Here is a 26295-nt window from a genome sequence, read left to right as displayed (position 1 = left end):
GAGTGAAATAGTAAACTGTTCATTAATAAATAAAATGATATACTTACAAGACTTTCACTGTATCCTTAGTGAAGATTCCTTTATGCTGTAGTCTAGTGATAGTGACATCTATAGCAGGTCTGGCCTTCATGATAGTGAAAGGAAACTGTGTTCCGTGGGGTAGAAGGACTGCTAGGTATACCACAGTGCTTTCTACCAGAGAGGTTTTAAAGTAACCAGTTCCAACAAGAAGAATGTAACACACGAATCTAACGGTCATCCTGTTGGCTAGTTTACACCAAGCTTAAACAAGCTTTCTATCCCGAGACAACTGCCACACAGTATCAGACGAAACATGACACTAGAGTCATCGCTGAATGGTTAACTTTATCTATTTATGTGATTAATCTACACAAAGTTTCTTGGCTACAACAAATGCATATCGAAACATCATTTAGTTCAGAAATCGAATAAATCCACAATTCAAGGAAAAAACAAATAAAAACAAATTCAAAATAATTAAATTACATAACTTTGATTTAGCTTAGTAATATAACATGGTAAAGGTACTATTGTGTACAAGGTCTCATAGTATGGATTTGGATAGCTATTCTAGGCTAGTTTTGGTAACCACTATGGTGATTTGAGTAGAATTTTTTTTTTAAGTTTTTGCAAAAAAAAAATAAAAAAAATAAATGTGATATTTAAGTTGAAAGAGCGATGTCAAGCAATCATTTGGCTGGTATCTATTTAAAACATATTACCGATAATAAAATTTCGACAGATTTCTAACAATTATTTAACGTTAATGTTTTAATAAAAACCGGATAATAAGATTTATCGATAATTTTAGGAAGAAAATGAAATGTAATATAAGTTTGAAGAGAGATTTCAAACAATCCTTTTTTTTTTTTTATTTAGAAAATCATTAACAACATTTTCAGAAAAACCACATAAATAAATAGTGAAAATTTAAAAAACAACAATGCCTATATGCAAACGCACTAGAAGGTAAGAACAAATAAAAAAAAATAATAATAATTAAGTGTTGGGTATTCTCATTCAAAGCTTTGATTTATACTAGTTTTTAGTGCGTTTTATTATAAAAAATTATTTTTTTTTACAATTTATAATCTTAGCATTGTAAGTCTTTAGTTTGTATAAGTTACAGACAAGGAGGATATGTGGCGTAGCTGGGATGGTGGAGGGAACGTTTCGTATTTGAGAATCCACGCGGAACCCACTTGGGAGCGTCCCCTAAATGGCTGTATGAATGTGTTATTACATTAATGATAACGCCATTATCTCGATGTCGAGTGTCTCTATACTGTCTGTGGGTACGAAATAATTGTTGCATTCATCAGGCAATAGAATTTTTGAAGAAGTAAAATTCATTAGTGAAAATGATAATTGTGATACCAAATGAATGACAAGGTTTCCTTAATAAGACATACATTTTTTGATACAATCTTTACATGAACAGTTAATTATTTTATTTTTATTTTAGTTGATTTATATTTATTTAGTTATCTTGCAATTACAGTCAGCTAATTATCTAAACGGGTGCTTATCTCCCCTTAGCTAAGAGCATTTTCTATATGATAGTAATGTTAATTAAAAATTACGACAAATTTGTTTTTTAGCCACCCCAGAAAGGGGAAAAGACGCTATTAGTTTTGTGTGGCATGTTGTCCGTCCGTCTCGTTTAGATCTCAGAAACTAGAAGAAAAAATGAAAATCGGACATCATGATATTTTAGATAATTCAAAATTCTGATGCAACGTCTATTTTTTTCTTTTCCGAAAGTGAACCATCTAATGTTTAAAATTATCTATACAAGCAGATTTTTCAAAAAAAAATAAAAATAAATAAATAAAAATACACCACTTTTAAGAGAAAAACCTGAGGGGAGGTAGGTCTTTTAAAAAGGTCACAGACTTCTTCACTAATAAATCAAGCTTCATTCATAGATTCGCGCATTGGTACAAAAAATTTTCATGTTAGGTCACAATGGAAAAAGTATCAATGGATCATTATAAAATAGATTTTCCATTTATTAGCTTGCTCATGAAATAGAATACTGATTCAAATGTTGTTGTTTTTTTTAAATAATTTTGATACGAGAAGGTTATAGTTTTAACATATCTACATGATACACTTGACACAATCTAAATTACACTCAATAGAGGCCAGATCTAGATCTAGATTTAGATTTAAACGTATTAAACAATTTGAACAAAATTAACGTCTATAAATTATTAACGAAATAGTTTATCTTCTTACAGTTTAGGGGTGCAGGTTTTTTTTATTATGTAAACAGTAGTATCACATTAAGATGTGTATGTGATGCGAACAGCATAGTGCATTTTTATCCAGTAATAGGCCTACTAGATCTACATCTAATCCTGATCATAATATTAGTAATTTTAAGATTTAAAGTCATACGAATTCTTTTCTAGATCTAGATTATATATCTAGATTCTAGGTCTAAACTAGATTCTAGTCTAGATTCGAGATCTTGACCTAGTCTAGATTCTAGGTCTAGACCCTAGTCTAGATTCTAGATCTGTGCCTAGTCTTGATTCTAGGTCTAGACCTAGATATCTAGACTTTATCTAAAACTAGTCTAGACCTATAAAGTAGATAGAGCGATGATGATAAGGATTAGTAGGCCTACTAGTGGGAAATAAAGCAATATGCTGTTCGCATGAGAAACCGGTCTATTCCAATATAGTCATCGAAATTGTTGCGGAGATGTACGTATCTGGGAGCAGTAGCGTCATTTTGGGGATGACAACCAAGTTGAAAAAATTATATCATGGCAAAAGCAGACACATCGGAAAAGATAATTATATTAAAATCTCTAGATATGTGCCCAAACATGCCTAGACACGTCTAGATGGTAGTTTAAGTGTAAATGACACAGCACAACGTTATACCATTTCTGTCGTAAAGTATAACAAAGGAAACCTGTTCGGTATTGTTAAGTCTGTTTCTAATTTTAATAAAATATCATTGTAAAATTTGCAATAACATTTGAATAAATGTCATAAACAGTGAAATTTTATAATAGAATTGACACTTATTTTACATTTGAGTAAAAATTAATACTAGTAGGTGATTAGCTCAATGTATTTGTTCAACAAAAAGAACTAAATATCAATAGTGTTTATTGGAACATATCTGAATAAAGTTGATGTGGAAGGGATGACACCCTGAGTTACCGCATCAGGTGCCACCGACACTGTCTGAGAGGTTTCCATTATGTTATTAGGTTATCAGTTGAATCTATACTCTACTTATTCTAGAAGAGTTAGAAGAGTCTTATCAAAGACGAAGTGTTGTCCTGTTTGATTTTATGTGAAATAAAACGCCAAAAGATTTTTTACAATTTTTATAATATAAACGATCAAAACAAGATATGGCTTAAATATTCCTGGTCCATTGGTGACTTCGATGGGGGCCGCCTCTGAGTTTGTGTGAAAACACAACCTCTCTTTGTAATCTTGTTTTTATTGATTCATGTGTTGTCATAGAGCATTAGGTAGTATTCAAAATTTGAAGACGACTGAATGAGCAGAACTGGTTCAAAAATTGATTGCACAATATACAAGAGACATAAAAGAAATAAAGATACCATCATACAAGAAATAAAGATACCATCATACAAGAAATAAAGATACCATCATACAAGAAATAAAGATACCATCATACAAGAAAGATACAGTCAGTTCACATACGCGTTGTAAAAACCATAAACGGTGATTTCATATAACGGTACCGCTAAATCAACAAAAACAACACACAAAAAAACAACAAATGTACAAAAGTAAAGGTTATTTGAAACTCTTTGTGGACTTAAAACAACATGTGTCCTCCATGTCCAAACGCCACTGCACGAAGCACTATGTTGCCCCTAAACATTACGTGCCATATCAGATCTTTCATAGTTCTTCAGCAGGGGAGGACTTGCTATATATAAAGAATCACCCTTTGTGTCAGGATTTTGTGATTTTACCATCACAAAAGAGATACAAGACACCGATAGGAAAGACAAACAGATACAAACACTCTTTTGTTCCCCTGGCAATCAAATCATTAAATAAGAACAATCTGGTATAAACTTTGTCACATGTAAATTATGAGTGAGTCTGGTGTGAATGTACACTTTGGTTTCTTATAGTTATAATGTTTTTTGTTTGGTGTAATGCACAAATTGTAAGACACATTTCCATACGGACAATAAAGATTATTATTATTATTATTATTATTATTATATGGGAATCGGGCAAATGCTAAGTGGGCCGGTACCTAATCGGGCCACCGAAAGGGCCACATGAATGCCAGTAAATCGTTTCAGGTATTATTATATTCTCTTATTAAAGCAACACTCTGAGCGTCGTGAGTTTAAAAAAAAGACACACTTTTTACCGACTTCACAGTCTATAAATAAATCTCTAATTTAATTAAATAAATTCAACAAGTTCTGTATAAATCTCTAAATCCATTAAGAATGGAATGTATTCTCGTCTTCTTTTATGTCTATATTTTCCATGACTACTATGGTCCGGAGAGTTCTGATCAAGTTTCAACTGGGATTAGTCAATGTAGAGTGAGATAACGGAGGAAACAGGTGGTCCGCCAATCAAATCTTCAGGAGTTTTAGAATGGGCTGAAATTTTAAGTCAATTCAATTCAAAATTATTGGTACCTCAGAACTGTAATTTAGTAACACAAGACCTGGAGAGAATTGAACAAGAAATATAGCATTCTATGAATAAAGAGCCGACATTTAGAAATAACATTCTGCTGATAACAAGTTGTTCATAGACGAAGATCAAAGAAGAATTTGTCTTGTCATAAAAGTCGAGGTCGTTTTGTACAAAATCAGCCAATCGTATTTCATAATTAAATGTATCTGAGATAATTAATGTTAAACAAAAAAGTAAAACTGAGCCATAAATACAAGCTAGTGTTGTTGTTTTTATGGAAGACTACTTTCAATGTGTCCAATTTAGGTCTTTCGCTGCAACACGTGTACAAGGCTGCAAGTAATGGTGTCACATTAGGCTAGAAGCAAACTGTACCAAAATGACATTTACAGAGATGCCTACATGCCAAAAGGGAAATGTGTATTCCTAGACCCGGAAATGTGTATTTTGAGGGTCAAATGTATATTTTCCTAAATATAAAGAAATATGCTCAGGAAAGACTAAAAATACTTCAAGCACGTTACATACACGAATAGTGGCAATGCTGAAGTTAACACAGCCTAAAGTTATATAGTAAATTGTGTACATTAACCAAAATATTGACACTTTTAGTCTTGGTCATATTTATTCTAGACTATTTTAGAATGATGCCGTTCTTGTCACTTGGCAATGATTTTATGATCATAATGCCTCTAGTGTATTCTACATTCCATAATAGCGGCAACAGAAATTCATACAAAAGAATTGGAATTTTTGTTACAAGTGAAATAACTTCAAATAAGACTTAAACCAGATGTAATGGTTTGATTAGCTGGATCAGAAACATCTAATTCTATAAATGTATTTGTTTTTGTAGGCAATTTCTTTACGAGATATGCAGACACTGGAAATATTTTATTACATTTTGAAATAATCAAGATTTTCTTCTTTCAGACCATTCTTTGCAGAGTTAGCAATGGTATCCTCTACAATCACTAATAACAAACATTTTAAAGATTTTTTTTCAGACAGATAATCTTAACTAGTCATTGAACTTGTTTCTAAAAGCTGGGTTATTGAGTCTGCTGAATAGCTGTTGAAAGATAATGCTATTTATTCTGGTTACTGATGCTTAAATTTGTTTTATAAAACAAACAGATGTGTTGAAGGAGGGCGCAAGGACTTCAGTTTGAAGACTTCATATAAACTGACATATTCAAAGGAACTCCGCTTTATTTAGATCAGTAAGATCTAGTAAACATTTTAAATCTTCGAGAGCCAGAGAGCGCAAAAAAAAAAAAAAAAAAACGATACTATTTCATGGTTGATTAATAAGAATAGTCCATTTCCAAGTATTGACTCACTGACCTATATATAGGATTAGCAAGAACTACTTTTTTTTTGGTGAGGGAAATGCGTATTTTCAAAAGATAAACCGTACTTGCGTATTTTGGGGTCCATTTGCGTACAAAATACGCAAGATGTGTACTTGTAGGCAACTCTGCTTTTAAGACATATACATATGTCTACATTGAAGTGTTCCAAGACATCTAGGACATTTTTCGTTATGAAAAACGCTATCCTCAACCTGTCTCCTTATCCTCAATTTCTCTTACTATCCTTAACTTTTCTCACTATCCTTAACTTTTCTATTCTCCTCTTATCTCACTATCCTCAACTTTTATCATTATCCTCAACTTTTCACAGTATCCTCACCTTTTCACGCTGTCCTCAAATTGTCTCGCTATTCTTAACTTGCTTGCTTCATCCTAGTTTAAGCTATTCTCCAGCTGTGACTAGACCCAATTAGCAGACGTCATTTTATTACAGTCGAATCAATGAACTTTTTACCGACTGTGTCCATGTCAGATAACAATTTACATAGTAGAAATAAAGTGTGTTATAAGTCACTGTTTCACATCTTACATTTAAAGGACATCAAAATGTAGAACAACATAATCACAATAACAAAAAAGGTTACTAAGACAGTCTGTATGGAAACACAAACTCAAAATCAACCCCCGAAGTGGTCCACCCAGGCAGGTAAAAAGACAGGTTTCAATATTTTCAGAAAGAATATCAGAATGAGATTCTATCAAAGGCAAATGACAGAGAAGAATGGAGAAAGAAGGTCTACAGATCTTGTGTGGTGCCCAAACGGTCCAGCAGACCAGAGGATAGGTGAACTACCATTATACTGTAGATGGGAACCTGGCCTAATGATTATCTAATTGGTCCAATTGTTTTGTAAAGGGTCAATCTCTTATTAAAAAACTCAAAAAAAAAAGTTTTTTTTCTCTTTAAATAAAAATAAATATAAAAAAAATAAATAAAAATAATTTTTTTTTTTGTAAATGCCGTAATTAATATGACAGAACTTACTTAACTTTGTGATACAGTTTTGGTATAATTATTTATTTAACAAAAGAATTTAAAACCGTTTGCATAAATGTGTTAAAAATATGGTAGTAACCTTCCTTACTAAATAGCCTATTGTTACTATTAAAAGTGAATAGTTGTAAAAATGGTGTATTTTTTTTATGAAAAAACTGCTTGCACACTTAATTTTAAAAAATTAGATTTTTCACTTTCAGAAAAGAAAAAAAAGTAACCGTGGCATCAGACCTTTGAATTGTCTAAAATATTATGATGTCGGATTTTCCCTAGCCTTTCTTCGTCCCGAGACATGACGTTAAACTGCGCTCCTCTTTCCTTAGCACTTTTGGAGCTCAAAAGTGCCCTACTTCTTTTCTATCATTGTGTCTGCCTCCTCTTTTCCTAAGTCTGCCTTCATTGATCATCACACTGTCTCCTTAACTTTAAATTCTCACTACGTCCTAGACCAGTCCGTTTGCCGTGGACTGCGACGGGTAAGGGGGGATAAAGAGATCCTGGTGTTTGAGTGGTGGCTATCTGAGGATAAACCACAACAACACAATACTTTGGCTCCAAGTTCCCCTAGACCTGAGACCCAGATGGCCCGCTCTGGGTCAACCGGCTGGTCATGCCGAGCTACCAGCATAGGTCGTCGACCTATGCTGGAGGGCGGTGGCTGGAGGGTCAATCAGGGAGCTGCTGTATCGGACACATGTCCGATGTAGCAGCTGACTGAGTATAGCACCTGTGTAGCCCTGGCGGGCTCATTCTGGACATCCGAATGGCCCGTCCCCTTGTTGGACTCGATGGCGGGTGGGGAGCACAGGTGCCGAATTAACCAAAATATATATGGACAAAAAAACACACACAAAACTACTTGCCCCAGACCTATGTCTGGGCAAGAAACGTTGAATTGACGATAAAAAAGAGGAGGTCCCAAAAAGCTGTGCCACCTGGCCATCATTTCTGGTGGTTAGATGCACAGAGGAGGGAAAAAGCCTGACAAAGTTGAGCCCTTTTATTATCTATAAGGGACTCAAGTCAGTAGTGGGAGAGCCCAAGAGTGTGTCTAAGCTACATTAAACAATGGAACTCCTTGTAGAAGTAGACAGCAAGACACACTCTGATTGGCTTTTAAGATGCAGAAGACTCTGTGATCTCCAAGTGGAAGTCATGCCACACAAGAGTCTGAACACCAGCAGAGGTGTAATCAGCTCTAGGGACCTACTGGAATGTTCCGAGAAGGAAATAGTGGAGGGCATTGAAGGAGTCACCCATGCCCGGCGCATTACCAGGCGCAGGGAGGGTGAGGAGGTCAAAACCGCCACTATTATCCTCACATTCGGAACTAGGACACCGCCAGAGTATGTGAAGGCAGGATACCTACGAGTTCCAGTGAGGCCCTACATACCTAACCCCATGAGGTGCTTCAAGTGCCAGGGTTATGGACACGGCGCGGCAGTCTGCAAGAGGAACACTGTGTGTGCCAGATGTGCTGGAGAGGGTCATGAGGACAAGGGCTGCACAGCCCAGTTCAAATGCCCAAACTGTCAAGCTGGCCACTCAGCCTACTCCAAGGACTGCCCTGTGTGGAAACAGGAGGTTGCCGTGCAGGAGTACAAGGCAAGAAACGGATGTACCTTTAGCCAGGCGAAATCGGCTGTACTGGCCCTACCCAAGGGCCAATTCGGCTTGACAAAGACCTACGCCCAGGCTGTTGCTAAGAAAGGAAGATCCATAGCCACACAGACGGACACATTGACCCCCACCACCCCCTCCTCCTCCCCCAACTCAGAAGAAAACACCGCCAAAGAACACACCTCTGAAGAAACAAGAAAGCCCTGTTGTCATGCTAAAGAACAGGTTCTCTGTGCTCGCTGATGAGAGCATGGAGACTGAGCAGCATGTCAAAACTAATACTCCGGGAGAACCAGGAGACATCATGTCTGACACAGGTTCTCCTCAGAGAACCCAGCCAGACACCCCAACCTCTACCGAGTTAGAGGTTGACCAACTCCCTAAGGGGAGAAATCAAAGCGGAGAGGATGCCCGAGGTGAGAGAGGAGGAAATAACCTCCGCTCTAACCAGAGGGATCTCCCCTCTCCAGAGAGAAAGACTTCCCCCAAAAGGGGGTTGTCCTCCTCTCCATCCAAACCCAAGAATAAAAATACCAAGGTCACTGGAATAAAGGGAAACCCCTCCGGGGGCCTCCCAAGGCCAAATAGCTCCAAGTAGGTCATCTAGAATAAGCCATGGATTCCAGAATTGTACAGTGGAATTGTAGAGGCCTCAAGGCCAATTACGAGGAAATGCAGCTACTGATGGACTCTGAGACTCCTGTAGCTGTCTGCTTACAGGAAACATTTCTGAAAGATTGCATCAGCTTCCGAAGCTACCGTGCTTACACCAAGAATGTTGAGGATGCAGAGAGAGCATCAGGTGGAGTCTGTATCCTTGTGAAGGATAGCATCCCCCATGAGAGGGTAGAACTACAGACCACACTACAGGCCGTAGCAGCTAGGATAACCCTTCACAAGGTTATCACTTGCTGCAGCCTGTATCTACCACCAGGCGCTCCATTAAACCGAACAGACATGGAGGACCTATTGAAACAACTCCCCCGGCCTTATTTAATCCTTGGGGATTTCAATGCCCATAACACCATGTGGGGATCCAACAATACCGACACAAGAGGTCGTATGCTGGAGGATATCTTCCTCCAACATGATTTATGCATACTTAATGATGCATCACCGACCTACTTGCACCCAGGAACTGGATCATTCACATGCATTGACCTCACCGTATGCGTCCCCGGACTTCTGGACGATTTTAAATGGTCAGTTAGCAATGATCTACGGGGAAGTGATCACTTCCCAATCATCATTACTAACAATCTCCCTTCATTGGGACGACCTCAGCGGTGGAAACTGAATAAGGCCGATTGGGAACAATTCCAAAAAAGATGCTCTGAGGATATCACAGAAAATATCCTCCATGAACAGAACCCAGCTGATACCTTTGCTAGCAAGCTACTAAGTATAGCCAGGAAAGTTGTACCCCTAACCTCTGCAAATCCAAAACGGCCTAGCAAACCATGGTTTGATACAGCTTGCAAAAGTGCTATTGGTGATAGGAAAAAACGACTGGCTGCATTTATAAAGAATCCTTCCCAGGAAAACCTAAAGCTATTCAGGATAGCTAGAGCAAAGGCTAGACAAACCATACGGTCAGCCAAAAGGAATTCCTGGAGAAGTTTTGTCGGCAGTCTGGATGCCAAAACTTCTGCTAGAGCGGTTTGGAAGGCAGTAAGGCGAATCAAAGGGAAAGAATCAAATGCAATAGGGCATTTGAAAAACCAAGGACGAACTGTCACGTCCCCCAGAGAAATAGCTGACTGCCTTGCATCCTCAATAGCAGAAAAATCATCCACTGCACACTACACGCCAGAGTTCCAAAAAGTCAAAACCAGGGAGGAAAGACACCCCATTGATTTCAGGTCAGAGAACAATGAAGACTACAACAAACCGTTCTCGCTTGAGGAACTGAGGGAATCGCTGGACAAGTCACATGACACAGCGCCTGGAGAAGACGAAATCCATTACCAGTTCCTCAAGCACCTTCCCGAACCCTCATTGGCAGTCCTGCTAGGGGTCTATAACTGTGTGTGGCAAACAGGCGCTTTCCCAAACAGCTGGAGGAAAGCCACAGTTATACTGATACCTAAACCGGGAAGAGACGGCTCTGACCCAGCTAACTATCGACCAATAGCACTAACAAGCTGCATCTGCAAAACCATGGAAAGAATGATTAACAGTAGGCTGGTCTGGTACCTGGAAAAGAATAAAGTGATCTCAAACTACCAGTGCGGATTCCGGCAGGGGCGGACAACAACTGACCACCTGGTAAGGCTGGAAGCTTATATTAGAAATGCATCACTCAGAAGAGAACATTTAGTAGCTGTATTCTTCGATATAGAAAAGGCCTATGACACAATCTGGAAACATGGCATTCTACGTGACCTGGCGCTTATGGGGCTTAAGGGACACCTCCCCCGTTTTGTGGAGGAATTCCTGAAAGATCGAAAATTTCAGGTTCGAGTGGGCAACTCCGCTTCTGACACTCATGACCAGGAAATGGGTGTACCCCAGGGCAGCATTCTGTCAGTCACCCTGTTCAACATTAAAATAAATAGCATCATAAATGCGCTGTCCCCTGGCATAGAGTGCTCTTTGTATGTTGATGACTTTGTCATTCTTACTTATGGGAAAAACATGAACACCTTAGAAAGGAAATTACAGTTATGTTTAAACAAAATTCAGGGTTGGGCAAACTATAATGGTTTCAAATTCTCAGACTCCAAAACAGTTAGTATGCATTTTTGAAATCTAAGGGGATTCCACCCAGACCCTCAACTATTTATACACAAAAAGAAGATCCCTGTCGTGAAAACTACAAAATTTTTAGGCCTCACCTTAGATTTCAAATTTAATTTTCTCCCCCACATTAAGGAACTTAAGAAGAAATGCCAAAAGTCATTAAACATACTAAGAGTACTAAGCCATACGGACTGGGGAGCTGACAGAGATACCTTGCTGCTGCTCTATCGGAGTCTAATTCGATCCAAGCTAGACTACGGATCCATAATATATGGAGCAGCAAGGAAGTCGTACCTAAAAATACTGGAACCAATACAAAATGCTGCCCTGCGTCTCTGTCTCGGCGCGTTTCGTACATCACCTATCCCAAGTCTCCATGTGGAGGCTGGAGAACTCCCCATGGATATAAGAATGAAAAAGCTTGCAATGCAATATATAGTCAAGCTAAAATCCAACCCCACGAACCCTGCTTTTGAGTCCATATTTAACCCCACAGAGGTAGAATTATACAATCGAAGGCCTAACGTCATACAGCCGTTGGGCCTTCGAATGAGAGAACCCATCCAAAATTTAACCCCACCCATTGACCAAATCTCTAAAATAGAAACCCCTCAGAATCCTCCTTGGCTAATGAATAAACCCAAATTAAATTTATCCCTCCTTAATTTCAAAAAAGAAAATACAGACCCAAGCATACTACAAGTCCACTTTAGGGAACTGCAGGAGAGCTACAGAGATTGTGGCACCATCTACACAGACGGATCCAAAATGGAGGGAAAGGTCGCGTGTGCCTGCTCCTTTCGAAACAAAACAATCTCCCGTAGACTCCCCGATGGCTGCTCCATCTTTACGGCCGAATTGCACGCAATATTGCTTGCACTTATGGCCGTAAAAGCATCAGAAAGGAGTAAATTTATAATCTGCTCCGACTCCAAATCTGCATTGCAAGCTTTGGGGCGGATGAAGACTGACATCCCATTGGTACATAAGAGCCTGAAGCTATTGGACCAAATAACAGCCGACCGTAGGGATGTCACCTTCATCTGGGTCCCCTCCCATGTTGGCATTGAGGGAAACGAAGCCGCAGACAGAGAAGCAAAGAGAGCCCTAAATCATGCGGTGTCAGGAACCCAAATTCCCTACTCGGACCTGAGACAAAGTATTGCCTCTGCCACCTATCGAGAGTGGCAGAACCGATGGGAGGCTGAGACTCACAGTAAACTCAGGCAGATTGTGGCGGATGTCAGGTGGCGGCCCACATCTAAGGGTCTGACAAGGCGTGGTAGCACAACCATGTCCAGACTTAGGATTGGCCACACCTACATCACGCACTCTTTTGTACTGAAGAGAGAGGAGCCCCCACTTTGCGAGTACTGTGACTCTCGCCTCACCGTGGAACATATCCTCGTTGATTGCCCCAGATACCAGGATGTCAGGGCGAAATATTTTAGAGCCACTAATCTAAAAACACTAATAATGTCGACCCTGGGAAGGTACTGGGCTTTATTCGGGAAGTGGGGCTATCTACGAAGATCTGATTTCTGAATTTGTGAACATGCACTATTTACATTAGATTTTTACCAAATATTTAAATTTTTACTACCTTTACTATTTTAACTGTGAATAGACCTTGATTTTAATTATATGACTGTATAGAATCTGGCCCTTGTTGTTTAGAGAGAGAGTAGTCCTTAAGGGACTGCAGGCACGACATGGCCTAAATTGTGCCGATGTGCCTCAAATCCAAAAATCCAAAAAAATCCTAGCCTTTCTAGTTTACGAGATCTAAAGGGGAAGGACGAACGGACAGACAAACCATACAAAACTAATAGCGTCTTTTCTCCTTTCTGGGGCCGCTAAAAAAGCATCAAAAAAGTTTTTTGCAACGTAAAAGACTTAAGGTTAAAACATTTTGAAACAAAAACATCAAGAAAGAACACTATAACAGTAAAACAACTTCCGGTTCAAAAGCTATAACACTATAGCCTCAAGGAAAACGTAAGAGAAAGGTCTCACACTTGTAAAAACACATAACGTTGAGAAATAGTGACACAATGAGACGGCTAAAAACTCGAGACAGATAATTGTAACCCGAAACAGAGCTATGAATTCATGAATAGCACATGAAGAATTTTTCGTAGGATATAAATTTAAAACAAAGAGCCTCTGGGACTTGAACATCTTGTTTTAGCCTCTAGGCATCTATGTTCAGTGTCTTAAGGCCAGATCACATGTTTTTAAATCATCGAACAAATGGAGACAGTCGAATGTTATAACTACTTTAGAAGCAGACCAAAGGGACAGAACGAGAGAACAAAATATTAGCTCTGGTTTATTGGATTGAAAACACATTTATCAACATTTTAAAATTGTCTTTTAGACGAGCGATAAAAAGAAATATGTGGAAGACTAACGATAATGTTAAGGAAAGCTTTGCTTCTTTATGTTGTTACTAGACAGATATTACCCGCTGCCCGCGGGTCTTAACTTGCGTATTGCTGATATAGACCATGATATAGTGCATTAGAAACAATTAAAGAAAATAATAATGATATAAGTAGAGAGAATGCATGAATTTATTAATAAAAAATATTATGAATGAACCTACAAATAGCTAATTGACCTGAATCCAGTTTTTTTAATGAAAACATTTGTGTATAGATCTATATTTAGAAGCACACGATATTAAGAATAGAGTTGCACTAATGACGAACGAATGTATGTAAAATGCTTTAGAAAAAAATTTGAATGTTAATTTGATTAAAATATGAATTGAATGGACTATGATTAATATGTTCATGTGTTTAATTATAAAACTATCTTTGTGAAGAGAAGTTATATCATCTTAGAGTTGAATTAGACCTAGGAAAAGAGAGATTCGTAACATTTCGGTCTGCGAAAGCGTAACCTTTTTTATTAGATTACCCGATTCTTGAATGAATATAAATATATCTCAATACGGTTTCGCATCTTCAGCGAACGAATGTATAAACAATGCTTTAGAAAAAAACAAATTTGAATGTTAATTGGATTAAAATATGAAATGAATGGACTATAATTAGTATGTTCATGTGTTAAAGTATAAAATTATCTTTGCGAAGAGAAGTTCTATCATCTTAGAGTTGAAATGTATACATAGGAATAGAGAGATGTGTAACCTTTCCGGTAATGTCTAATGAAAGAATGTACGTCAGGAATTCTAATTTCACAGATATAAGGAACGCATTTATGTAAAAATGCTTTTGAAACACAAATTTGAAGTTTAATTTTATTAAATAATGAAATTAATAGATTATATCTTCAATATTGATGTGTCAAAGTAAAAAACTATATGTGGAAAGTGTAGTTCTAAAATTAGATATAGATCTAAATCCTTTCATTCTTTTTTAATGTCAACATGGTAAACATGGCCTAGATATATAAGATACTATACTTTCATAGAGTTGGTAAATTTTTTTTTTGAACGTCTTAAGTTTGTTTTAGGGGTACAATACATACACTACGGTCTAAGTTGGTACACAAGGAACTTTTCTGCCAAGTTTTATCAAGATTGGTCAAACGGTTTTGATTTCTATTCTGCACATTCCTACATCCATACGTCTTACATTCTACTTTATATTATAGATTCCTTGTACTCATAAGTCCTTGCCACTCCTTGCCTTTTCCCCCAGTACTCTTTTCCTTTCTCCCGGAATGCAATGTCATGATTCTTTCCCTTTAGCCCTAGTTAATCATTCCCATTTTGCCATACTCTCCCACCTCTTCAACCTCCATGTATTACCCCGCTCCATTTTCTGTGCCATCCTCTCCCACCTTCCCCTTTGCGTTGGATAAACCTATAAAACAACAAGGACAGATTCTTATTTTTCTTAAGTCGTAGATCAATGATTAAATATATCATATGAACAAATACAATGTTAATGCTGACAGGCGACAAGCAGGACCTCGGGCATTGGATTTGACAGATGGCAGGCAATTTCACATTTTGTTTTTACGCTTTATGGTTTTTTGATAGTTTTTAGTTCATACTTTTTGAGAGTTTATAGTTCATACTTTTTGATATCCAAACAAGAACGTTTGCCAATATAATAAGTCATTCTGATCTATGTGTTAAAAACAATGAAAAGTGCCTTTGTAATTTTATTTTTCAATCCACACGTTCGTCGTACTAAAAATATCGAAACTGCTTTTTGTTCTGAATTACCTGTCATACAGCGGACTTAATAGGGGCTTCCTGTGAGTATGAGTAAAGAAACAAACTCTCTCTGTTTAGCTTATATAAAAGAGAGAATGAGAGACAGGCAGACAGACCGACAGACATGCACCTTACTACAGTCTTTACAAGCAACAAATGTAGTTGACAAAACTGTGAAAATCTTTTATGTTTACTACATGATTTAAAGTTGTTTAAAAAATAGGTTGGAAACCAACTAAAAAATAATTCTAATGTTATTGATTCTACAAGTTAGAACTGTAAACCACAATGACACCGACAAAAGTTAAATTCACCAGAACTCGCCAGGCTACTCAGCCATTATCTAGGAGACATTGAGAGCCTGACCATCTCCAGCACATAAGAGCTGTTTAAAGCCAACGTTCTAAGAATCACTTGGTCAACTGTTGAACTATCTTGCGGGCTGGCTGATGTCCATACAACAGGCTTGCTGGGGGGGGGGGAACGTGCTAGTATAAACAAAAAAAATCGATGTCACGAGTTTTGTATTCACTTCAGTGCTTGTCAAGGGAGATTTGTATGAACAAGATCAATGATCATAGCTTCATTTCCATCACAACTTTTCACTACAAGATCAATGATCATAGCTTCATTTCCATCACAAGTTTTCACTACAAGATCAATGATCATAGCTTCATTTCCATCACAACTTTTCACTACAAGATCAATGATCATAGCTTCATTTCCATCACAAGTTTTCACTACAAGATCAATGATCATAGCTTCATTTCCATCACAACTTTTCACTACAAGATCAATGAACATAGCTTCATTTCCATCACAAGTTTTCACTATAAGATCAATGATCATAGCTTCATTTCCATCACAAGTTTTCACCACAAGATCAATGATCATAGCTTCATTTCCACCACAAGTTTTCACTACAAGATCAATGAATATAGCTTCATTTCCATCACAAGTTTTCACTACAAGATCAATGATCATAGCTTCATTTCCATCACAAGTTTTCACTACAAGATCAATGATCATAGCTTCATTTCCATCATAAGTTTTCACTACAAGATCAATGATCATAGCTTCATTTCCATCACAAGTTTTCACTACAAGATCAATGATTATAGCTTCATTTCCATCACAAGTTTTCACTACAAGATCAATGATCATAGCTTCATTTCCATCACAAGTTTTCACTACAAGATCAATGATTATAGCTTTATTTCATCATAACTTTTAACTACTTCAAGTACTTTTTAAAAAGCAGAAAAGAAGAAAACCATGTACTATTGACTTAATTGAGTAGGAAATAAAAACTAGTTAATAATTACTCTACAAGACATAAGCAACTATATTCAAAGCTACCGAACTATGTAGCAGTGTAAATGTATTCCCTACCAGTTAACAACCTCTAAGCCTATGATTTTGTGATAATCTTTCCCCCCCCAAAAAAAACAAAAAAACAAATTGATATGGATTTTTAGGAAAATCGTTAGAGCCGTTTTCAAGAACCGTGTCCAGGCTTATTTTTTTCTAGGTTTTGCCAGTGAATGAGCAGCCTGAACACACAAATTTAAAAAATCACTGGAAAGATCGTTCAAAATGTTAAATACTAGAATGAAGATTTCCTTAAACAAAAACAAAAAAACAACAACATTAAAATGATTTTAAAAAAGACTTAAAAAATACCTCTTCTATACAACTTTTATCAATTATTTTGTTCTTGAATAACTAATGAATGTTAGACATGGAGCATTTTTCAGCATGCCCCCCCCCCCCTTTTTCCGAGAAAAAAATTCTGGTTAAGCGAATGTATAAGTCTACAAAACTTAAAACAATTTTAGTGATAGGCTTTGACATCTAGACGGTGAGCAAAATTCACCGAATGGCCCGGGAGGGTCTAAGTTGTTTTATTTCAAAAACCTAATGTGCTATTCTTACTAATTTAAACCCTCCCGCGCCGTTCAGAGCATTTGACGTCAAGTTGTTTCCATAAAAATCTGTCACTGGTAATGTCTGAAGCCTCTTTCCACCTGCCATGAGGACCTCCATGAATGAGTGCGTCAAGTTGTACTAGGATATCATTGCAACTCTTCTTATGCGTAATTCATGTCACGCAAACCTCATGCGTCGCTCTCTCACAATCTTACTAAGGGGTCGACTCCAGTTCGGCATAGGATTTCCTTAATTAAGACCCCATCTATATAACTGACTCCTAAAATCTGTCTTAGCCATCTTTGTTGAGCCACATTTAGTGTTTTTCAATTTCGGCAGATGACTATTCACTACAGTTTATTAATGGAGCCCTGCCACTGGTAAAAATGTGTAACCTTTCTTGTGACAGTGACTGTAGTTTGCTTTAGATTTTATATCGAAAAGAGAAGTTTTATCTTCAAAATCATCTGTTGGGGGTTTTCCACCTCAAAATGCTCTGTAGGGGGATCTTAAACTCAGAACCATCTGGAGGGGTTTTAAACTTTCAAAAAAAAAGCCATCTGTAGAAGAGGGGTTTAAACTCAAAACCCCCGATTGGATTGGCTACGCTCAAATAATTTTAGTGTGTAATTTGCTTTTTCTTTTATATTGAAGAGGTATTTTTAGCATCAAACCCTCTGAAAGGGGGTTTAAACTCAAAACCCCTTGTGGCAACGCTCATAGCATTTTGAGTGCGTAATTTGCTTTTTTTCTTACACTGAAGATGTATTTTTTAGCCTCAACCCCCCCCCCCCCCCAGGCGGGGGGGGGGGGGTTAAACTCATAGATTTTACAGTGAGTAATTTGCTTTTATTTATATTGAAGAGGTACTTTTTCGCTTCAAACTCCACTGGAGGGGAGTTTAAACTCAAAACCCCTTTGATTACACTCATAACATTTTGAGTGTATAATTTGCTTTGTTTTTATTATTAAAGAGGTATTTTTTACCGTCAAACCCCGCTGAAGTGAGGTTTAAACTCAAAACTGAGTCAAAACCCATTTAGCTACGCTCATAACATTTTGAGTGCGTAATTAGCTTTTTTTTTTTATATTGAAGAGGGGTTTATCTTAAATTTTAGAGGGGGTTTTAAAATCAAAATCTTCCTTAACTGTGCTCTTGGAATTAGGGGATTTTCGTTTGCATTTTTTTTGTTTTGTTTTATAGAAGAGGGGGAGTTACCTGCAAAAACCCCAAGTAGGGGGTTTAAAACTCAAAAACCCTGGTAGGGGGTTTTAAACTCAAAACCCCTGGTAGGGGTTTTTAAACTCGAACCCCTGTGGTAGGGCGTTTTAAACCCAAAACCCCTTTGGTTGTGCTGGGACAAGTGATGGTTTAGTATTAAAATCTCACCTAAAAAAAAAGAAATCAAAGCAAAAAATCAGTCACTAAATTCCGATTCCCCCCCCCCCAAAAAAAAAAGGGGGGGGGATTCATTTCGGGGGGGATTTCAACCCCCAAACCCCCCCCCCCCCGGCTACGCCCATGGTAGACATACAGCCACTGGGACTCAAGAAACATAGTGGTTTTTTTTTTAATTCAGTGTTGTTAAGGGAAAATTAGGGACATCAATCTAGGCCTTTGTTCCTCCCTCTCCCACAAACTAGCACTGTTGATTCGAAGTTAAGTGTATTGACTTTCGCGTTCTAGTAGAATTTGGAAACATTTATAAAAATCTTGTTCTTACTGTCTCCGTCTCTCTATTCTTCAGATCTCCTTCTCTCGCTTCTATTAACTCACTCTGTATCATTCTTGTATCTTTCTTATATGTTTGGAATTTCGCAGTTAATTTTGGTGTTTCTTTCTGTCTCAATCATTCTCTCTATTCACATTGTCTCTTTTTTCTATTCATGTCTTATTCCAATTTAATGATTTGCTTCTTTGAGATGTCATGGCTATCTTGATTGAACTGTTAGTTAGTTGAGTAATGAACCAAACCTAAACTGAACTACGCCTTCATTCATTGTCAACCAAAAAGTCGTCTCTGTATTCCGTAGTTCAAAGACTTGCTGAGTTGGAGGTCTAACACTGAGTAGTAACGTCAGACCTCGCTCTTGGAAATATTTTTTTTGCTTTATTATTTTTATTGATATCCTTCTATTACTTGTACTTTGATTTTACACGGCCGAGTACTTTGTCATTGTCTGACCATAGCACTGAGAATTATTTTTTTGTGTACTATTTTTTTTTTATCAATTATTAATCTTTACAACATATCTTAAATGTAAATGTATTTGTTTGTGTGTGTTTGTGTGTGTACTAATGTTTTAAAAACAAGTTTTCATTTTTGTGTTCATTATGTTTCAATTTTGTTGTATACAAGTAACAGAAAAAGCTTTTGTTTCAATCAAATTCTTCTTTATTGTTGTCTTTCATTTGTCCTTCTAGTTTATGACTTGTAAAGCTTCATTATTGTTCAGTGAACTTTGCACTACCAGGTTCTTCTATTTAATCTATTAGTATTCAGGTCTATGATATCTACACAATGTTCATATCTGCTTATTTATTTCACTTTGTATTGGCTGCAGAGTCTAGTGCGGTATGCTGTAGCCTTGTTCCTTGTTCAAATCTTACATACATAGTTATTGAGAGCAAAATAATCTCTATATGAGCTGTATAAAGGAGGAATTGTCTTTTTTAGCTGCAACCGAAAGGGAAAAAGCCGCTATTAGTTTTGTGTGGTCTCTCCGTCCGTCCGTCCGTCCCGTTTAGATCTCTGAAACTAAAAAAGAAAAAGAAAATCGGACATCATAATATTTTAGACATTTCAAAGCTCTGACGCAAAGGCATTTTGTTTTCCAAAAATGGACCATTTAATTTAAAAAAATTAACTATGCAAAACTACAAAAAAGGAAATATTTTCTCAAAATATATTGTAAAGTAGTTTGTGCAGAGGCGTACTCCCTCCATACACAGGGATCTATGAGAAAGTCCCCACTCCCCCCACCCATCAAAAGTAAAAGAAGTTTCAAAAGATCTTTTTTTTTCAACGGCCCTCGTATGATGTAAAGCCTCTATTACCTTTGTCCTTCTGTATGGCACCCTTGCCAATCAGATTTTTTTAAAATATAAAAAGATATTGAAAAGCTGATTTCTCCTTTTAATACACAAATAAATAAATGTACTATAAACAGTAATCTCATTATCGATAATAGGCTGTTCAAGTTTTTAAATAAATACAAAATAACAATACCAAAAAGATTATCTGAAATGGCTCTTCTGATATATATTAGATTTAGTTTTCTTGCCAAAATATCTAAAAGTCTCTATATAGATTATATGTTATTCAGTTTGTTTTCAAGTTAAAAAGTAAAGTCAAGTTTTTTAAAAAGTATTTTTTCTATTTAACCTGTTAATATTTAAAGTCGTTACTGTTTAAGAATATATATAGTTCGTCCACCGTGGTTCGATGATGACCGCTTTTGACATCCAGGGGGCTGAGAACTTTGTACTGGGTTTTTGTGCCTCCTCCTGTGACTGGTGAGACCTAAGTGAACCCGTAATGTTCGGCTGCACACTGGGTAGGTTATTTCAGCTGGAGCTAATGTCATTGGCCCTGTTTTGTTTTCTCTGGCGCTTTTCTTCTGCCAGCGCTCTTCCTCAGCAATGTGTATACCAGTTTTCACAGCGCGACGCCATGATGCTCTGGATGATCATGTCAAAGTATAGATGTCCACAAAATTCATATCCATGGTGAGACTATTTCATGACGGCATGAAGGCTCGTGTCCAGGAAAGTGGAGAACCATCAGAGCCCTTCGAAGTATCTAACGGGGTAAAACAAAGCTGTGTCCTAACACATAAACTGTTCAGTATCATGTTCTCTGCTATGCTGACAAATGAATTCACAAATAGAGATATCATTGGGATAAATTTAACATACAGATTTGAGGGTGGACTTCAACCCGAGGCGGCTCAAAGCAAAATCAAAAACAAAACAGTAATCAGGGAAGTGCTATTTGCTGACGACTGTGCCCTAAATGCCTGCTCTGAAAATGATCTGCAGAGCATCGTCAGTGACTTTTTAAGAGCATTTTCAGACTTTGGTCTCATGGTCTCACTATTAAACACAAAAAAGACTGAAGTCTTATATCTGCCTACTCCAGGTAAACCTACTGCTAAAGCAACTGACACTTTCTTTGTAGTAAAAAATGTTGAATCATTTATTTTGACAACTTTTCGTTAGTCTATCAAGCCGAAATGTCGTGACAATGTATAAAAAAATTCAGAAAAATCACTTCAATAATTAATACTTCTTTTACATTGCTAAAGCCTAGTGTTCCATCTATCTAATAAAAATTATATTGTATCTTTCTTATATTTGAGTATCAAAAATATTCCTTTTCGATATGATCATCGTCATGCAAAGAAAATCTGACATCATAATATTTTTGTCCATTCAAAGTTCAGATGCAACGGCTACTTTATTTTTTTCTAAAAGTTAAAAAAATCTATTTTTTTATATCACTTATGCAAGCAGTTTTTTCATAAAAATGCACCACTTTTACAACTATTCACTATTAATAATAACAAACACACGGGGCTCTTTAGTAGGGAACACATAAATGTACCATATTTTTAACATATTTACGCAAATGGTTTTTGACTTTTTGTTAAAAAAAATATAATTATTTTACATTTGTATTGCTACGTTATGTAAGTTCTGTCCTACTAACTACTACGTTTACCCAAAATAATGTCCAGTTTTTCTTTAAGAGAATAAAATCTATTTAGTATGCATACAAGTTGGACATAATTTAAAACAACAATTAATAAGTAGGTTTTTATATTATCGCGTGAACTGCAACATTGGTAAATAAATAAAGAATACAGAACTAAAGGAATTTTTTTTTTCGAAAATGTTTTTTTCTTTTTTTGAGGATTTGAATAAGAGATTGATCCTTTACAAAACAATTAGATCAATTAGATATTCATTATAAGAAATCAGTTAGGCCAGGCTAGCATTTAATTTCACATTTACTGTCTCCTATCCTTTGGTCTGCTGGACAGCTGGGGCACCACACAAGATCTGTCAACCTTCTTTCTCCATTCTACTCTGTCATTTGTCTTTGATATAATTTAATTCTGATGTTCTTTCACCTGCCTGGGTGAACCACTTCGGGGGCCGATTTTCAGTTTGTGTGTCTTTGTAACCTTGTTTTTAATTTCTTCTATTAACTCAAATTTTTGTCATCAGAAAATTTTTTTTTGAGAACTTCATCAAAGTAGGTGATCTTTGAAATACTTCTGTTCTTCAAAAATATATATTTTGTTGCTAAATGTCAAGACTGTTCACATAAGATGAATCACGATTCACTCATCAGTTCGCTACATTGAGTCCAGTTGGTTCGAAACAGTTGAATCTAGTTCGAGTGTAGGACGAGGCGGAGAGACCATTAAAATTAGTTTGGTTATCGACGTTCAGTGTTACGTGTTGCCTATTATACAGTATTGTTGTGTTTTCTTAGACATTAAAGAGTTACGCTACTTAGATCATGAGTTTTTCTGAGTTGCTTGAGTTTTGTTTTGCAGTTCTTCTTCTTCGCTCTCATTTTACATTGTTGGAGAGTTCAGATCAGTAATCCTATAGTTGAGATGAACTGCGCAGTAGTTTCCAGATCAGGCAGTTCTCCGTATAGTTTTAGTTCTATAGAAAGGTTTAGGAGCTGAGAGTCTTGTTCGGGCCTCTTCATATAGTATGCAGCTTTGAAGACATGGTCCGCATTCTCTGGTGATGCTCCACAAGGGCAGGTTTCGCTCGTCCCGAATTTAAGCTTCTGGAACATATGTTGTCTCATTCTGTTGTGTCCAATTCTGAGTCGAAAAAGTATGCGTTCGTCATGTCGCGCTTATAATAGGCGTCCTTTGTCTTGTAATTGGGATGTGAGTTTGTCCAATTCTCCTTTATTCTACACTCTATCATTCTCATCATCTCTTATGTGTAGAGAGGGATTTTCTTTTGTTTATTCATCCTTCCATCTTTGGCCAGTATGTCTGCTTTTTCATTGCCTTCTAATTCAATGTGTACTGGAATCCATTGAAGAACAGTTTCCTTGCTGTTGATGTTATGGTTTACAAGAGCTGTCATGAGTTGCTTTATATTGTTTTGCAGTGCATGTATAGATTGATAGTCTTGCTTTATATTGTTTTGCAGTGCATGTATAGATTGATAGTCTTGCTTTATATTGTTTTGCAGTGCATGTATAGATTGATAGTCTTGCTTTATATTGTTTTGCAGTGCATGTATAGATTGATAGTCTGAGTCGTTATAAAAAATGATATTATTTGTTGTTTTTTCATTCTGTTAATAAGAGAATGAGTGTTAATTATTAATGAGCTCGACATTTGTTTTGGAATAATTGATGGACTTAACACTTCCTTCTTGCTACTTTCTCTTTGAATTTCATCTTTAAGTATCATTTAATAAAAAGGCAAAAAAAATGTATGCAGAGAAATTGAAAGGAACCAGAGGAAACAACTCGATAACTTAAACTCTAGAAATGAGCAAACGATATCAATGAGAGGTTTTGCACCCTCCTCTTCATCTTACTTGAGTTATGTAAGGAGGGAGGAAATAGTTCGGCATCGGAAGGAAGAGGAACTGATTAGACGGGAGAAGTATTGATGGGGGAGCAAACACATGCAAAAACAACAACAAAAAAAAAACCCGGCGCGTCAGGGAAATGACTGTTTAAAGACGTAGTGCTAGAATCTGTTAGGAGATCATTAGGATCAAACAGCGTTGCGAAGGAGTATAGATTGGCGGAGTTAGGTCTATCTATATACTACTCCTTTCCTTTTGACAACACAAATATAAAAAAAAATGGCTCATTGGTAAAACAAATTGTTTTTTTATTTTCTAGAATGTTTTGTAACGAGAAGTTCATTTTCGGCATGTTTGTATCAGACCTATAGAGCTATCACATGTAGAGATAAGCACAAGCGTCGTTTGTTACTAATAACACGGAAGCTTATAACGCATAAAGCAGGTCAGTACTGACTTTCCCTCCTAAGGTTTAGTGGACCTACATTAGCCATTATTTCAGCCGCATTTACTGGGCTTGTCCTAAAGGTTGCACAGACAAATCTTAGTGCTTGGGACTGTATTTTATCAAGTTGTTCAAGAGCAGTCATAAATTTGCACAGGTTGGTTGTAGATTATCTGTGATCGGACTGCTCCTAAATACAGGGATCGGAGCATGTCTGCTCGGGCTCCCCACTTCTTGAATGCCAGCTTCCGCACAATGTATGTATGTATGTATGTATGTATGAATGTATGTATGTATGTATGTATGTATGTATGTATGTATGTATGTATGTATGTATGTATGTATGAATGTATGTATGTATGTATGTATGTATGTATGTATGTATGTATGTATGTCCCCGTATAGAAATAAAAACCGCTTGACCAATCTTGATAAAACTTGGCAAAAATGTTCCTTGGGTACCAACTTACACCGTAGTGTATGTATTGTAGCCCTAAAACAAACTTAAGACCCTCAAAAAAAAAGACCAACTCTATTACAGTTATAGTATTTTATCTATCTAGGCCATGTTTACAATGTTGACATGAGAAAAGATCGAAAGGATTTAGATCTAGATCTAATTTTAAGAACTAAACTTTGCACTTATAGTTTTTTCTTTGACACATGAAAATACAAAACATAGTTTATTGATTTCATTATTCAATAAAATTAATCTTCAAATTTGTGTTTCAAAAGCATTTTTACATTAATTCGTTATTTATATCTGCGAATTTAGATATCCCGATGCACATTCTTTCATTAGACATTACCAAATGGTTACACATTAACACGTCTCTCTAATGAGTCTATTCCTAGGCCTAGGTCTAAAACTCTTATTGAACTCTAAGATGATAAAACTTCTTTTCGCAGAGATAGTTTTATGCTTTAACACATGAACATACTAATTATAGTCCATTCATTTCATATTTTAATCAAATTAACATTCTTTGTTTTTCTAAAGCATTTTTAATACATTCGTTCGCTGTTCGCTAAAGCTGCATAGCCGTGTTGAGATATGCCTATATTCATTCATGAATAAAAGGTCACGCAAGCGCAGAGCAAAGCTTTCACGCAGCACAGAATGAACTCTATAAAAGCCAATTTTTAACTCTAGATTAGTCTAGATCTAGATCTATGTCTACCTCAAGATCTACTTTATACTTTAACACATGAACATACAAAATTAAGTCTATTCATTTCAAATTTTAATCAAATATATGTAGGCCTACAAGCAAATGTTTTAATTTGAAAAAAATGGATTCAAGTAGATTAGCTATTTTGATTTGATGGCTTCATTCGGTGACCGGTCATTTCGTCCCCGGTCACTTCATCCCCGGTCACTTCATCCCCGGTCATTTCATCCCCTTGTCACTTCATCCACGGTCATTTCATCCCCTGGTCACTTCATCCCCTGGTCACTTCATCCCCCGGTCACTTCATCCCCGGTCATTTCATCCCCAATTAAATATTTTGTATATAAATATGATTATGCAGAATGCTTTTTGACATTTTATGACTTGTTACTAATGCGTTTATAGTGTTTCCTCTTCCACTTTGTTTTCTTAATGAGAAATCTTATATTATATTGTAAATCTGGGTGTTTACTTAGCTATAGCGCTTCTATTGGATGTGGGGGTTGTAATATCATAATATTATCCGGATCGAAGGCCAAGGTTTGGTG

At 36.7% G+C, this 26295-nt stretch overlaps 1 protein-coding gene across 2 annotated transcripts in view; it reads right to left on the bottom strand.

Moving 5' to 3' along the window:
- LOC106061632 (atrial natriuretic peptide receptor 1-like) overlaps positions 1 to 26295 on the bottom strand; it is a 637794-nt gene that overhangs the window by 430391 nt on the left and 181108 nt on the right. The window contains exon 2 of one of the 2 annotated variants that reach the window (XM_056017421.1): positions 48 to 405. The exons of the other annotated variant lie outside the window; for it this stretch is intronic. Within the exon in view, the coding sequence (XP_055873396.1) occupies positions 48 to 259 (212 nt within the window). The 5' untranslated portion in view covers positions 260 to 405. The remainder of the gene's footprint in view (positions 1 to 47; positions 406 to 26295) is intronic. 2 annotated transcript variants of the gene reach the window in all.

The sequence above is a fragment of the Biomphalaria glabrata genome, chromosome 18 (genome assembly GCF_947242115.1).
Source record: "Biomphalaria glabrata chromosome 18, xgBioGlab47.1, whole genome shotgun sequence".
Lineage (NCBI taxonomy): Eukaryota > Metazoa > Mollusca > Gastropoda > Planorbidae > Biomphalaria > Biomphalaria glabrata.
This window is presented reverse-complemented; position numbering and strand designations above follow the sequence as displayed.